The following is a 16,463-nucleotide window of genomic DNA, read 5'->3' as shown; positions in this document are numbered from 1 at the left end:
TGTAATAAAGTATACACAAATGAATTAACGCTGTGTCTGACATACAGTGAATATGCAACAAATATTACAATAGTCCCTTCTTATCCTTGGGGATATGTTCCAAGACCCCCAGTGAATGCCTGAAACCACAGATAGTACTGAACTCTTTATATACTGTTTTTTCCTATACGCACATATGTATTTATGATAAAGTTTAATTTATAAATTAGGCACAGCAAAAGATTAACAATAACTGATAATAAATAGAACACACAACAATATACTGTAAAAATAAAAGTTATATGAATGTGGTCTCTTTCTCTCTTTCTCTCAAAATATCTTAATATTATCCAACCTTAGTTGACCTCGGGTAGCTGTAACTGCAGAAAGCAAAACCACAGACAAAGGGGATGCCTGTGATTCCTATCCCTTCTTCAAGCTCCAAAATTCTACGCCTAAATCTTAAGATTAAAATCTTGGACTAATTAACCTAAAATCTATTAAATAAAATCAAATTTTTCTCTGCCTGTTATCAAATGATACAAAACTGGCTAGACAGGTTTCCCCAAAATTGGAGGATGTGTTTGGAATGGTCTGGTTTAAAATAAGTTTGAATTAAAATAAAGATGATAGTGAGTAAGCAGAATTAACTTTGTGGGACTCAGTGGCATGCTTCTGAGAGTTGACCAGCACTTTAGAGACTCTGAAAGTGAGATGCAATGAGAAACCCGTGGAACTGTCGATCCAGAAAGACAAAACGGGCCAGGCATGGTGGCTCACATCTATAATCCCAGCACTTTGGGAGGCTGAGGTGAGTGGATCACTTGAGGTCAGGAGTTTGAAACCAGCCTGGCCAACATGGTGAAACCTCGTGTCTACTAAAAACACAAATATTAGCTGGACGTGGTGGCACATGCCTGTGGTCCCAACTACTTGAGAGGCTGAGGCAGGAGAACTGCCTGAACCCAGGAGGTGGAGGTTGCAGTGAGCTGAGATCACGCCACTGTAGTCCAGCCTGGGTGACAGCGAGATGCCATCTCAAAAAATAATAAAATAAAATAAAATAAAATAAAATAACTGTGTGTCTAAGATTCCAAGAATAGGGAAAACAGAGGTTTCAAATAGACTCTCCCAAATCAAATTCACAACGGCAGGGCTTCCAAATATGAGGCCATGATTTTTTGACTAGGTTAGCAGTTGTTCCCAACCGGTGGAGACTTCTGGCCATGCCTGAAGACATTCTTGGCTGTCACAACCAGGCGATTCCTGCTGGCATGCATAATTCCTACAAGGATTCTGCTAAACAGCCCACCACGCACAGGACAGCCCCCACAACAGAATTTTCCAGTCAAAAATGTCAATAGAGCTGCAGTACAAAAACTCTGGGTTGGCGTGACCATATCTCTTAGTTTGCCTGGGACAGTCCAGGTTTACACCTGTTGTCCCATGGTAATAGTTAACAACACTCTTTTCAACTGTAAAGTGTCTCACTTTGGAAGCTACTTACAGGATCACCCTAAACTAGTGTGATACGGTTTGGTTGTGTCCTCACCCAAATTTCATCTTGAATTGTAGTTCCCATAATTCCCACGTGTTGTGGGAAGGACTCGGTGGGAGGTAATTTAATCATGAGGGCAGTTACCCTCATGCTGTTCTCATGATAGTGAGTTCTCACGAGATCTGATGGTTTATAAGAGGCTTTTCCCTCCCCCTTTTGCTCAGCACTTCCCCTTCCTGCTGCCATGAGAAGAAGGACGTGTTTGCTTCCTCTTCTGCCATGACTGTAAGTTTCCTGAGGCCACCCCAGACCTGTAGAATTGTGAGTCAATTAAGCCTCTTTCTTTTGTAAATTACTCAATCTCAAGCATGTCTTCATTAGCAGCGTGAGAATGGACTATACATAGTGACTGGTCACATGTGCAACTGTGAGATGTTTTACAGTGTGATGATTAAAGGGCATGGCCTGTGGGTTCAGATAACTGATTCTCAATCCCCAAATCCAAAAAGCTCTGAAAACAGAAAGTTGCCTCAAAATTCACTTAGTAGCAAAAGTTGGCCTAAACGGATATGAGGCTATTTACGTGAGTACTTACAGGTTTCCCTGCAGAAATATCAACATGTTGCCTCAGACCTCACAGAAACTGCAGGATAATATATGATATATGCATTATGTTACTTTTATATAACCCAGAAATTTTGAAGTGTCAAAACCCATCTGGCTTCACAACTATCAGATAATGGAGGTGGACCTGTAACTGAATTTGAATCCTGGCTCCCCTAACTATTTGCTATGTAACACTGGGACAGTTAGAGTTTTCTCATCTGTAAAGTGGGGACAAATAGTAACGCTCAGGTAAGTATTGGCTATTCTTACTATGTATGTGTTCAGGTGTGTGGGAACAGGAATAGCTTATGGATGAGAGTTAAGAATGCCAAATCAATGCCAAAAAGCTATGTAGCTAATAAAGTTATAACTCAACTTACTTGCGGGGGCCAACTTGATTTTTCTGAAATACCTGGAAAGTTTGACTCAAAAAATCAGAAAAAAGTTTTTCTTCTGCATTAACAGTTCCAAGGATCAGATTATATCCTTTCAGCTCTGGGAACAGGACAGATTCCACCTAAAGAGTAAACACCACTTTTACACGTTGCGAGACTTAAGAAAGGAGATACCAAAATGCAAAGCCTCCTGTAATCCACTCATTTCCAGGGATGCCAGCTGCATGTTTACTCTATTTCCTCTTAGATAGTGCTGGAATCACCCTGCTGTTTCCTCCTCTGTTCTCTTTCCTTTCCTTCTTGCCTGGATTACTCATCTTTCAAATCCCTGACCTTTCAGGTGTCTTGCCCTTTGAGAGTCCCCCTTGCTCCCACTCCCTGCCCCACCACCCTCCAGTGGATGTTGGTTTCCCTGTTTCAGGCTCACCTTCTGAACTTTTCCTGCTTAGCACTCATCACAATTGCAATTAGATGAGTGTGTAATGAGATGTTCTAGGTGTGTCATGGAATACAAATACCCTGAAGGCCTGGATCATATTTGACTTCTTCACTGTTATATCCCCAGGGCCTAGCACAAGTTTGGCACTTAGTAAGTGCTCAAAAAATATTGTGTGAGTCAATGAATATTATTGTAGTGCTCCCCTCCTCCCCTACTATCCAGTTTTCCTCTCTAATGAAAAGTCCAGGTTGGTCTTGAACAGCTGCTTGCACACATTGCCAATCAGCAGCAGCAGCAGTGAAGGAGAGTTTAAAGCGGTATGTATTTCAGCTGTCTCCCATGCATAGTCATCCAAATTACAGGGTCTTCTCTTCCATTTCCTTCCTAGGGATACTGGTCGTAGGAGAGCTTCCCACTGTTTCTTCCCCTCCCACACACCCAGTTTTAATAGAGCATTTAGAACCCTATAAGTAGTGATTTGCAAAGAGAAGAGTGCTTGGGCCTCCTTGCACTGCAATCTTGAACTCCTGGGCACTCATTTCACATAAGCAAGGCCCATGTGAAGCACACATAATGTATGGAGAGAGTGAGAAGGTGGGAGCATGAGGGAGCTAGCCAGCAAGACCCCACCGATCCCTTCCCTATATGGAACTGGACAATGGCCCTTTGGCCATACCAACCAATCAGAGGGAGTCAGGAAAAGATGGAGCTAAAAGGAGTTACATCCACGTGCATGATCCTGTCTAGCAATAAAAGTTTGTTAATAAGTGTCTGGAATTTAATTAGTAACTCTACCCTGGAAAGCAAACTGGAAAGGGCTTGGGCCAGGAAGGGAATGGTTATTCTCTCTAGAAGCCTACAGTGGCTAAAACATAACAAACCAACAAACCAACATGCACACAGACAAGTGAAACTTCAAACGGAAATTTTAAAAAATTCTTGGCAAGTTAATGACAGTTGATTCATGATGGATTATTAACCCAGGGATATGGCTTGGGACCTATCTGATTCATTGAAGTTGACATCATGGAGGACACTATCCTCTCTCACAAAGTAGCTCTTTTTTTTTTTTTCTTTTTTCTATTTTTTTTGGAGATGGAGTCTCGCTCTGTCGCCCAGGCTGGAGTGCAGTGGCGCCCTCTCGGCTCACTGAAACCTCTGCCTCCCGCGTTCAAGCGATTCTCCTACAAAGCAGCTCTTCATACCCTTGTTAGAAGCATAATTCTGGGCTGCGTGAATATTTCTTTATGGTCCAAATCATCTGTCTGGGGTCAAGCGGGTATACTCAGGATATATCTCCAAAGTGAAGCTCCCTTAACTGAATATCACAGTGACCTGACTTGTACAACCTCTTTCAATACATTTTATTCACTAAGTGAATAAATCATGCAAATGAATGATTAAGTGACTACTATACCTTGGGGATCCCGTTAGAGTTCTTAATAATTTCCAGGAAAGAGTCACGTATTAATTCCCAGCAGCCATCAAAAGATGGATTGAAGACAATAATGGGTTCACTGACTTCAAGTTTGATCATGATTAGCTGAGGTATGAAAAACTTCATCTCTTGGTAGGGCTCCTTAAAATCATTCCCATCCTTCAGGAGACATAAGGTAGGGCAAGTGTTACAAAATTGGGCCTTCCAAAATCAAGGGAGTGAATTTTATACATTCACAGAACTACATGAGGACCAGAAAAGGCAATGAAGGGCATCATACACTGTTTATATTTAAAATATGGGCTGGGGCCGGGCACCGTGGTTCACACCTGTAATCCCAGCACTTTGGAAGGCCGAGACAGGTGGATAACCTGAGATCAGGAGTTCAAGATCAGTCTGGCCAACACGGTGAAACCCCTTCTCTACTAAAAAACACAAAAACTAGCCAGGCGTGGTGGTGGGTGCCTATAATCCCAGCTACTTGAGAGGCTGAGGCAGTAGAATCACTTGAAACCAGGAGGCAGAAGTTGCAGTGAGATCACGCCATTACACTCCAGCCTGGGCAACAAGAGCAAAACTCCATCTCAAAAAAATAATAAAAACAAATAAAATATGTATTGGGTTTAGCTTAGCCCACCCTGACTCCACACACTCTCCCTTTCCCAAAGCCTTTATTCTCTTTTGTTTATGTGGCTTGGTAATTCCTGCACCCAATTTCTAGATCCTTCCCATCCTTCAAAATTCAGCTAAAACATTTCTTCCTTTGGGAAGCCACCGTTTCTCAGCTGGATATAATCTCCTCCCACTTCTGAACTTGTGTGTTTCTACTTCCTCTGTTATTTATTTATTTATTTTTTTAAATTTATTTGTTTTCTTAGAGACAAGGTCTCACTATGTTGCCCAGGCTGGTCTTAAATTGCTGAGCTCAAGTGAGCCTCCTGCCTCAGCCTCCCAAAGTGCTGGGATTACAGGCATGAGACACCAGGCCCAGCCTAGTATTTTTTTCTTTCTCTGCGGTAGGAATTTATATGCATATCTCAACTTCTCTATTCTAAAGTTGAGGGCAGGATCTATGTCTGATCATCTCTCTCCTCCAAAACACCTGAGACAGCGTATAGTACCTAATAGGTGCTCAATAAAAATGTATTGATTCAGTCCGAAAGTATTAATCGTAATCTGTATAACCCCGAATGGAATTGCTAATGAGCATACAGTTTATTTTAGACACTCAAAATGTCAACCTTGCTACAACAGAAATATTGACATAGAGCTATTTCCAATTCCCTACAAAAGCTCTAACCCAGGATACCCTCATAAACCACAGCGCCTAATGAAATTGTCATAAGGCAGCTGTAAAGTACGTCTAACACAGAGGTTTCTAGATCCATTTAAAGATGACTGATGATATCTGGTGAATACCTACTGTATATCAAACACCTATAAATTCCCCCCTTTTTTCCAGACACGGGAAGATTTTACATTTCCCTTGGTGTGGAATTTTAGAGTGAGATTGGCTTCCACTCCTGGGTTTCTTCTGCTTAGCAAAGCAGACAATTACAATGACATTTATAGATTGGTCCTCTTTAGAGAGCTAACAATGCAATTCAGCACCATTGGTTTCTATATTTTTGAGCAAAAGGCCAATTGTTCATCTTTACTTCATTTGGAAAACTTAACCATTTATAACCAGGTAATTTTTAATTTTTATCACTTTTTTAAGGTAAAACGTGCACATGGCATAAAATTCAAAAGAATATTTATCGATTTTTAGGCTATCTAAATTCAGGGAATGCTATGGTGCTTTGAAAACTAGGACTTACTGTTTTCAGTGTCTTTTTTTTTTTGAGTCAGAGTCTTGCTCTGTCACCCAGGCTGGAGTGCAGTGGCGTGATCTCGGCTCACTGCAACCTCTGCCTCCCAGGTTCAAGCAATTCTCCTGCCTCAGTCTCCTGAGTAGTTGGGACTACAGGCATGCACCACCATGCCTGGCTAATTTTTGTATTTTTAGTGAGACGGGGTTTCACCATGTTGACCAGGCTAGTCTCGAACTCCTGACCTCAGGTGATCTGCCTGCCTCGGCCTCCTAAAGTTCTGGGATTACAGGCATGAGCTACCGCGCCTGGCCAGTGTTTTTAGTTTTCATTTCGACTTCACTAGAACAGTTTCATGAAAAAAGTTCTTAATTAGGTCAACAAAGCCTTTTGTCTTTGGAGGTGCACCTTGCCGAGACCAAAGAACAAAAGCCCATATCTGCAATGAAACATATAAGCCATTGTATGTTTCAAGCCAAAGATTGAAAACAAACCTTTTCCAACCCCTTCCTTGTAACAGAGAGGATGAAAAAAATGATTCCTTCTCCTCGAAGTGTAAGCCATATGTATTTCATTTTATGCAATTTTTCTTTACATTTTCTTAACAACTTCTCTACTTCTGTACATTTTTACCAACTTAATACTGATTAATTAGCTCAAGAAAGTTTGCCATGTATTTAAGGAAATTATTTTTAAAATTATTCCAATCCACCGCTGGACTGGACTTTATAAGATTTTATTTACAGTTTTATATCTCTCTTTAAAAATTAAAAAAGGATACCTATTAATTGTACATATTTAAGGGATACATATAATATATAGTGAGATCATGGTAATTAGCATATCCATCATCTCAAACGTTTACTTTTTTTTTTCTTTTTGAGACAGAGTTTCACTCTTGTTGCCCAGGCTGGAGTGCAATGGTGTGATCTGGGCTCACTGCAACCTCTGCCTCCTGGGTTCAAGCAGTTCTCTTGCCTCAGCCTCCCGAGTAGCTGGGACTACAGGCACCCGCCACCACGCCAGGCAAATTTTTGTATTTTTAGTAGAGATGGGGTTTCACCATGTTGACCAGGCTGGTCTTGAACTCCTGACCTCAGGTGATCTGCCCGCCTTGGCCTCCCAAAGTGCTGAGATTATAGGCATGAGCCACTGCACCCAGCCACATTTACCATTTGTGCGTGTGTGTTGGCAACATTCAATATCCTTCTTCCAGCTAAAAGAAGGCATTTTTATAAACTAACAACTGCCTGATGTGGGTGCAAGTCAGGCATTTCACTTTGTGCCCTGGCTCACAGCTGAGGACATACACGACAGAATCCTGGCTCTAACCAGGTAACCAGGTTATACCCCTCAAAAGGTCCAAGTGCAGGTCCGTGACATACTTTGTGTATCATGAAAAGGGAAACGAGGTCCTCAAGCGACTTAATGACCAGCTCCCTGAGCTGCAGCGACATGAATGATGCCACAGAAGCAAAATATTCCTCAATGTTTCGACAGGAGTCATAGTTGCTCTTAGGAGCGAAATGAACCCAGTACTCCTTCCGTGAGGTAAAAAGCTGGGCACAGGTGGGGATCCACCTGTAAAGACAGAAGGTGTCCACGTGAGAAGCTCTTCTGGGCTCCGAGGAACCCTCTTGCCATGCCCCCTGAGCTCAGTGATGAGGCAGATGGGCTCATGTCCCACCAAGCAGCCTCGCAAATCAGTACTTTCAATTTCCGGTCACCTTACCTGCCATGCCTCTTTCTTGGGAAAAAAGTAATAAGATTTGAATTAACAGGTTATTCTTCCATTGAGAATACCCAAATGAAAAGGGGATATTGGTGGCACATCCTGCTGAAAGAGTCTACAGTTTCTTCATTATAATCAGAGATTGGGGTAAAGGCGCATAAGGAACTAGAATGTTCTGTCCAACTTCTCTCTCTCTAGCAGGTGCCTGGCCTCTGATTCAGACTTCGTAGCGGGAAAGAGAGAACAAAGAGCGAAGAAACAAAACATGAAAGCAGAAACTCCACTGTGGCCCTGGCTGCTCAGAAGTTGATGGTAGAAATCAGAAAACCAAAAGAAGAAATAGCCAAGTGTGGTGGCTCATGCCTGTAATCCCAGCACTTTGGGAGACCAAAGTGGGCAGATCACTTGAGGCCAGGAGTTTGAGACCAGCCTGGCCAACATGGCAAAACCCGTCTCTACAAAAAAAAAAAAAAAAATTAGCTGGGCATGGTGCACGGTGGCGCACACCTGTAGTCCCAGCCACTTGGGAGGCTGAGGCAGGAGAATCACTTGAACCTGGGAGATGGGAGGTTGCAGTGAGCTGAGATCGTGCCACTGCACTCCAACTTGAGTGACAGAGCGAGTGGAACTCTGTCTCAAACAAACAAACAACAACAAAGAAGAAGAAGAAATAGATGGTTCATTGTTTCTTTCCTCCCATGTCCCCCAGTTTCTAATTCCCAGTGGAAACCACTGGCCTTTTCATCCTATCGCATCTTTTCTCTGATTGCTAAAAAGGTACTACTCTAGCAGTCAGAGAAGCACTACTACTGGTTGTAGTCATAGAGGTATGAGATTTATTGAGCAGCTATTATGTGCCAATGATTGCATCTACAATTTCTCTGCTAATAGAAAACCCATCCGCAGGTATTATTATCACCATTTTACACAAGGGAATTTCTCTGGCTGTGGAGGTAGTCTTGCAAGCATTTGCAAACGAAAAAGGAATTGTGTAAATGTAAGAAACCCTTTTGCCTTGAAATCTTGAGGCTGTTTATCTGGACCATCTGAATATAAGTCAATCAAATGCATTCCCCTGTAACACAGCAAGGTCTAAAGCAGGGGTCCCCAACCTCTGGGCCACAGACTGGTTGTGTAGGAACCCGGCTGCACAGCAGGAGGTGAGCAGCAGGTGGGCGAGCGAAGCTTCATCTGTATTTACAACCACTCCCCATGGCTTTTGTTACCGCCTGAGCTCTGCCTCCTGTCAGATCAGCAGCGGCATTAGATTCTCACAGGAGCGTGAACCCTATTGTGAACGGCACATGCGAGGGCTCTAGGTTGCACACTCCTTAGGAGAATCTAATGCCTGATGATCTGTCACTGTCTCCCATCACCTTCAGATGGGACCGTCTAATTGCAGGAAAACAAGCTCAGGACTCCCTCTGTTTCTACATTATGGTGAGTCGTAGAATTATTTCATTATCTATTACAATGTAATCATAAAAATAAGGTGCACAGTAAATGTTGTGTGCTTGAATCATCCCAAAACCATCCCCCTGCCCCAGTCTGTGGAAAAATTGTCTTCCACGAAACCAGTCCCTGTTGCCAAAATGGGCGGGGACAGCTGGTTTAAAGGATCCCAGGAGGAGGAAATGGGGGTGACAGCCTCCCAAGGAATGGTGATGGGGGAGTTTCAAGAAGGCAGAGAGAGACCAGGCGTGGGGCAGAAAGCAGCTGGACATGAAAAAAAGAGGACACGAGGCCGGGTGCGGTGGCTCATGTCTGTAATCCCAGCACTTTGGGAGGCTGAGGCGGGTGGATGACAAGGTCATGAGATTGAGACCAGCCTGGCTAACACAGTGAAACCCCGTCTCTACTAATAATAATAAAAAAAATCAGCTGGGCGTGGTGGCACGCGCCTGTAGTCCCAGCTACTTGGGACACTGAGACTGGAGAATTGCTTGACCCCAGGAGGTGGAGGTTGCAGTGAGCTGAAATTGCGCCATTGCACTCCAACCTGGGCAACAGAAAGAAACTCCGTCTCAAAAAAAAAAAAAAAAAAAAAAAGACACAAAAGGATGCCGGTGGGACGACCCCCAGGCTGGGTACCAGCTTCATTTCAGAGGGTTTTCAGTCTTTAAGGTATCGTGGTGCATCCCCACTCGGAGGGCAGATACTGACTTGTTGAGAAGAGTCTGGTGCGCCTCCAGGCAGTGTTTCTGGATCACATCCCAATATTCCTGAGGCTGCAGAGGCAATTTTCCCGCTAGTATTTCTGCTGTTCGAACAAACCTGAGGTCTCTGAATCTGCCAAAAGAGAGGGAGAAATTTCCTAAGCTAAAGAACGCTTAATAACAAATCCCACAGGACAGGTTCCAAGGGTGTGTGTTCACGTTTCTCAATGAGAGAAAAGTTAAGCAGAATCAAAAGAATTCCAGGATATGGGAAAGATCCTGAGGAGGATATGGGAGGCTGAGGAGGGAGGAGCTAAGTACTAAAGAACGCTTGCAGGGAGGGGACAAATGAGGTGACCCAAGAGTGATCCTGAGCCTTAGATGCGCCTCACTCTGCATAAGCCATCGAGGGGCGGGGTTGTGGCACCAGCTGGAGACTCAGCTGGCTAAGAACTTGGGTATCAAATGGACGAATCAATGTTCTTTACAACAGTGAAGACCCAGAGGCCAGGACCAAGCAGATCACCATCTTCATCATCAAATGGGATTCACCCAAGCCTCTGGGTGAGCTCTTGAAGGCAACTTTGAGGACTGCCTTGATTTAAAACAAAGAGCTTATGGATCCCAGCACTTTGCAGGCTAAGGAGGGAGGATGGCTTTGAGCTCAGGAGTTTGAGACCAGCCTGGCAATATAGTGAGACATCATCTCTCCAATAACAAAAAAGACACACTGGGTGTGGTGGTGCACACCTGTAATCCCAGCTACTTAGGAGGCAGAGGCAGGAGGATTGCTTGAACCCAGGAGGTCAAGGCTACAGGGAGCCCTGATTGCATCATTGCACTCCAGCCTGGGTGACAGAGCAATACCCTGTCTCCAAAAAGAAAAAGGAAAAAAAGCCTATTGAGCCAAAAAAGCCTCTTTAAGCCCTCTAACTCCTGTCACTGTGAGGGCGAAGAAAGACCAACCAGTGAGAAGAAATGAGAGTTTTCTCCATTACGAGGGGTATCCTTTTAACACCTAAGTCAGATTCTATCTGCTCAAAACCCTCCAAAGACTTCCCATTTCAGAGTAAAAGCGTGCCTAGTGACTGGGGCCCACTAGGTGCTTTGCACCCTGTGCCATCTCTCTTGCTCCTGTCTTGCCTGTCACCTCCCCCCACCTCCCCACCCCGACCTCCTCTCCTACCCACCTCCCTGACTCACGATGCTCCACGCTCACCTCATACTGTTTCCAGGACACGCCCACCTGCTGCGCTTGGGTCCATTGCACAGGCTGTTCCTGCTGCCTCCAGTACTCATCCCCCTCGACTTCTACGGGGCTGACCTCTTCACCTTCCAGCCTTGGCTCAAATGTCACCTTCACAGTAAAGGCTACCATGGCTGGGTGTGTGGTTGTGCAGGCTCTGCCCGGTCCAAAGGGCCAGAATGGGTGACTGCTCTGCTTGTCAAGAAATGCACCCTGAGGCCAGGTGCGGTGGCTCAGGCCTGTAATCCCAGCACTTTGGGAGGCCAAGGTGGGTGGATCCCTTGGGGTCAGGAGTTAGAGACCAGCCTGGCCAACATGGTGAAACCCCAACTCTACTAAAAAAAAAAAAAATACAAAAATACAAAAATTAGCCGGACCTGGTGGCAGGCGTCTGTAATCCCAGCTACTCAGGGGGCTGAAGCAGGAGAATTGCTTGAACCTGGGAGGCAGAGGTTGCAGTGAGCCGAGACCGCACCGCTGCACTCCAGCCTGGGCAGCAGAGCAAGGCTCTTTCTCAAACACAAAAACAAATGCACCCTGGTGTTAAGCTGCATCCATCCCATCAGTGGAACAGGCGTGGCGGGGAGGTTTGTTAGATTCAAACAAGTATTTTATGGGCAAGCAGCCCCACCCCAGCCCCACACAAACCACACTCCCTATCCCCATTACTCTGGCTAATTTTTCTTTTCATAGTACCCATCACCTTCTAACATATTATCTAATTTGTTTACCTAATATATTTATTGTTTGTTTTCCCCCTAGAAAAATGAACTCACTTCTGTTATCTACTGCACTAAATCAATGCTTAGCACATAACCAGGACCTGGCACCTATTTGTTAAACGAGTGAATGAATGAATGACTAAATGAATGAAAGAAACAAATGAACTCACAGTTTGGAAGCCAAGAGAGAAAAGAGCCTTTGGACCTAATATATGTTTATTTTGTATCTTATGCCTGAGTGACACCTCCTAGAACTACTGATGCTAGAGTTGTCCAGAGTATATCAGTAGAATAGAGCGGCTGGATAAGGAAAAGCAAAAACTAACAAAAAGCTCTCATCAAGCCCTCCATTTTTTTTTTTTTTTTTTTTTTTTTTAGACAAGGTCTCACTGTGTCACTCAGGCTGGAGTACAGTGGCGCAATCTTGGCTTACTGCACCCTCAACCTCCGGGGTTCAAGCAATTCTCCTGCCTCAGCCTCCCAAGTAGCTGGGACCATAGATGCACGCCACTATGCCCAGCTAATTTTTGTATTTTCAGTAGAGATGGGGTTTCACCATGTTGGCCAGGCTGGTGTCCAACTCCCGACCTCAGGTGATCCACCCACCTCAGCCTCCCAAGGTGCTGGGATTACAGGTGTGAGCCACCATGCCCGGTCAAGCTCTCCACTTTTTATTTTTATTTTTTTCCTCCTATTAACCCATCAGGCATAGCAGCTAAATGTCGGTCAACCAAGGATGTGGCTGTCGCGTCCTATTGCATCAGACAGTTGCAGAGGCCACCATTCATACTGTGTTCTAAGTGAATGATGCCCCCTAGAGTTGTGCAACATGGCAGCCCTGTAGTAGGAAAGAGAACCAGAAAAGTGCTGGCTACATGTTCATGTTCATGGACCACTTCTCCACGCCATGCTCATGCCACTCAACATGGACCCCCAGGGCAGATCCCCACGGCCTCTGTGAAAGCAGCTGTGATGAGGTTCCCGTAGGTTTCTGTAATGAGTCCAGGCAGAATTTTACTTTGATCTACAATCACCAGGTGTTCCACTGCAGGAAACACCACCACTTCCCCTGGGGGCAGGTTCACCAAGACAGACACAACGCTGCTGGGCGTGGTGCCTTATACAGTGCGGCCACTCAGTGAATATTTGTTGAATGAACAGATAAATCTCCTTCTGCCCTCTCCTATGACACGCTTACTTTCACCTGTTTCTCCCAGATCGATGGATGCCCTATCCTTTGCCACACTTCCCAAGTCCTCTTTTTAGGTCAAAAATCCACCAATTCTCTTCCTGACGTCTATTCCATTCATTTATAAATCGCTCCTTTAAATGATCCCTCCTTGTCACTACTTCCCAAACTGGATCTTCGCCCAATTTCTCAGCTCATCTAAATTCTTGCCTCTCATTTTCATCATTCATTTTAATGACCAGTTAGGCATTTCTCCTCATCCTCCCTAAATCCTGAAGGCTGCATTTCTAGTTCTTTTTGGTGGAGGTGATGAGCTTAGTTTTCACCTTATCTCACCAGGCATAAAGCACTGCTAGGCAAGGATAAGGCTGGAGGACCTCACTCACCACACATTGGACAGCCACCCCTAATATGGCCATTGACCCCACTTGATAATTCTGTTACTCAGCTTCCATAGAATCCTAACAAACTTCCCACATTGGCCAGACCAGATTTCCTATTCTTTTCTCAGTCCACAATCCTCACTTTAGCCTTCAACCCCCACCCACCTTTCATTGATCACTAAGAACCTGAAGTTAAATAGTGCAGGTCACATAAGAAAATAGCTCTATATCATTTCCTTAACCAATCTTTCTCACTACTAATTTTTTTTTTTTTTTTTTTTTTTTTTTTTTTGAGATGAAGTCTCGCCCTGTCACCGAGGCTGGAGTACAGTGGCACGATCTTGGCTCACTGAAACCTCCACCTCCCAGGCTCAAGTGATTCTCCTGCCTCAGCCTCCCGAGTAAATGGGATTATAGGCACATGCCACCACGCCTGGCTAATTTTTGTATTTTTAGTAGAGACAGGGTTTCACCATGTTGGCCAGGCTGGTCTCGAACTCCTGACCTCAAGTGATCTGCCTGCCTCAGCCTCCCAAAGTGCTGGCATTACACGCATGAGCCACCACGCTCAGGCTCTCATTGCTGATTTTTTTGGTTCAGTTCATAAAATTCTTCTAAATGATTTCAGTTCACTTTGGTGTTTCTGTTGCTGGCATAATCTTCCTCAGAGAACCATGAAAAACAAGTGGTAAAAAGCCTTTCTTCTCAGTGAAGCTATAGGCTCAACAATTTGCCGTCTTTGCTACATGATCAGTGTAAACTCACATACATGTGATTATCTGTTATCTTCTTAGCATGAAGTTCCTGGCAATTCACCTAGCTCTAAGACTGACTTCCTCACGAGTTTCTATGTTATTTTTTGAGTTCATAAACACGCTTGCACTTAAAGCGATACGTTCATTTGTTGAGCAACTACTGTCTGCCAAGCAGTAGTCTAAGCACTTTCCTTACCTAACAGCTCCATGAGGTAGGTATTGCTATCATGGTATTTGCATGTAGAAAATAGGGTCAGACTAGGTGGTGGCTCACGCCTGTAATCCCAGCACTTTGGGAGGCTGAGGTGGGAAATATTATTGAGGCCAGGAGTTCAAGACCAGTCTAAGCAACATAGAGAGACCCTGTTTCTACAACAAATTTAAAAATTAGTCAGGCATGGTGACATGCACCTGTAGTCCCAGCTACTTGGGAGGCTGAAGCGAGAGAATCCCTTGAGCCCGAGTTTGAGGCTGCAGTGAGCTCTAATCACGCCACGGCACTGCACCCTGGGTGACAGAGCAAAACCCTGTCTAAAAGAAAGACAGAAAGAGAGAGAGAAACAAACAAACAGGGTCACAGAGGGATTAATTTTCTTTAAATTATACTGTTAATTAGAGACACAACAAGAACCAGAATTCAGATCCTATTCTATAAATTATTATTTTATATGCTTCACCCAGTTAGAAAATTACTTATTCTTTCTCAATGTCCTGACTGCTGACGGGTACCTCCAAGGCTTTAGAAAATTGAATTCAGTTCAAAGAAGAGAATACAGGTGTTTCTTTTCACTGGTGGGCTCTGTCTTAGGTTGACTTCACCCCCTCCTTCCTTTTTAAAATAAAAGAAAACTAAGGATTTGAAAAACAAGTAGGTTCTGCAAGTCACAGGGCTCCCTTAAGACTGAACATGTTCAAAGCTAGAGATCCTCTCAAAACAAAATACATGAGCTGCTAATAAGTTCGGCCAATCAAAGTTAAGTAAGCATATCTGCCTCTAATTTATCTAATAAAAAACTCAGATGGGGGCAATTCATCATTTCATTAGCCTGGCCTTTCAGTGAACTCCGGTGTCTTCATTCTCTCACCAGGATTTGTACCCCTTCGTGAAGGGCTCACTAAAAAAACCACAGTCTTCCACCTCCAGGGCCACTGCAATTGATACACAGATAAAACAAATGTGAGATAGCCATCCAATGGATTAGTATGCAGCCATAAAAAGGAAGCCATAAAAAACAAGCTTCAATGTGGATGAAGGATGATAACGTTGTTCACTGAAAGACACTAGACACAAAAGATCATATATTGCATGATTCCATTTCTTTCTTTTTTTTTTTTTTTTTTTGAGATGGAGTCTCGCCCTGTCACCCAGGCTGGAGTGCAGTGGCGTAATCTCCGCTCACTGCAAGCTCCACTGCCTCCCGGGTTCACGCCATTCTCCTGCCTCAGCCTCCCGAGAAGCTAGGACTACAGGCGCCCGCCACCACGCCCGGCTAATTTTTTTAATGTATTTTTAGTAGAGATGGGGTTTCACCGTGTTTGCCAGGATGGTCTCGATCTCCTGACCTCGTGATCCGCCCACCTCGGCCTCCCAAAGTGCTGGGATTATAGGCGTGAGCCAACGCGCCCGGCCGCATGATTCCATTTCTATGAAATGTCCAGAAAAAGCAAATCCATAGAGACAGAAAATCGAGTAGTGGTTGGGAGGAAATGGGGGAAGGCGAGAATGGGGAGTGACTGCTAATGGGTTTCTTTTGGGGATAATGATAATATTCTTGAATTAGACAGCGGTGAGGATTAAACAAACTTGTGAGTATATTAAAAACTATTGCATTGTGTACTTTTAAAGGGTGAATTTTATGGAATGTGGATATCTCGCTTTTTTAAAAAATGAAAGAGTGAAAAAAGGTGGCTTCTGCCTCATCTGGACTCCTACAATTTTTTTTTTTTTTTTTGAGACAGAGTTTTGCCAATTTAATCATTGATAAATAATACCTGAGAGATCACTGCCTGCCAGCCCTGCACTGGCACTGTTACATAAAGGAATAAGACCGTCCGGGCATGGTGGCTTGCACCTGTAATCCCAGAACTTTGGGGCACCGAGGTGGGCGGATTGC

The 16,463-nt window shown here is 44.2% G+C and overlaps 1 protein-coding gene across 3 annotated transcripts in view; it reads right to left on the bottom strand.

Moving 5' to 3' along the window:
* Window positions 1-16,463, bottom strand: part of DNAH3 (dynein axonemal heavy chain 3) — a 208,189-nt gene that overhangs the window by 171,768 nt on the left and 19,958 nt on the right. For all 3 annotated transcript variants that reach the window (XM_021931814.2, XM_021931815.2, XM_021931813.2), the window contains 4 exons: window positions 10,062-10,187; window positions 7,552-7,747; window positions 4,335-4,514; window positions 2,464-2,600 (listed from right to left, as the gene is read on the bottom strand). In XM_021931814.2, coding sequence (XP_021787506.2) covers window positions 2,464-2,600; window positions 4,335-4,514; window positions 7,552-7,747; window positions 10,062-10,187 — 639 coding nt within the window. The remainder of the gene's footprint in view (window positions 1-2,463; window positions 2,601-4,334; window positions 4,515-7,551; window positions 7,748-10,061; window positions 10,188-16,463) is intronic.

This window comes from Papio anubis, chromosome 18 (genome assembly GCF_008728515.1).
Source record: "Papio anubis isolate 15944 chromosome 18, Panubis1.0, whole genome shotgun sequence".
Classification (NCBI taxonomy): Eukaryota; Metazoa; Chordata; class Mammalia; order Primates; family Cercopithecidae; genus Papio; species Papio anubis.
This window is presented reverse-complemented; position numbering and strand designations above follow the sequence as displayed.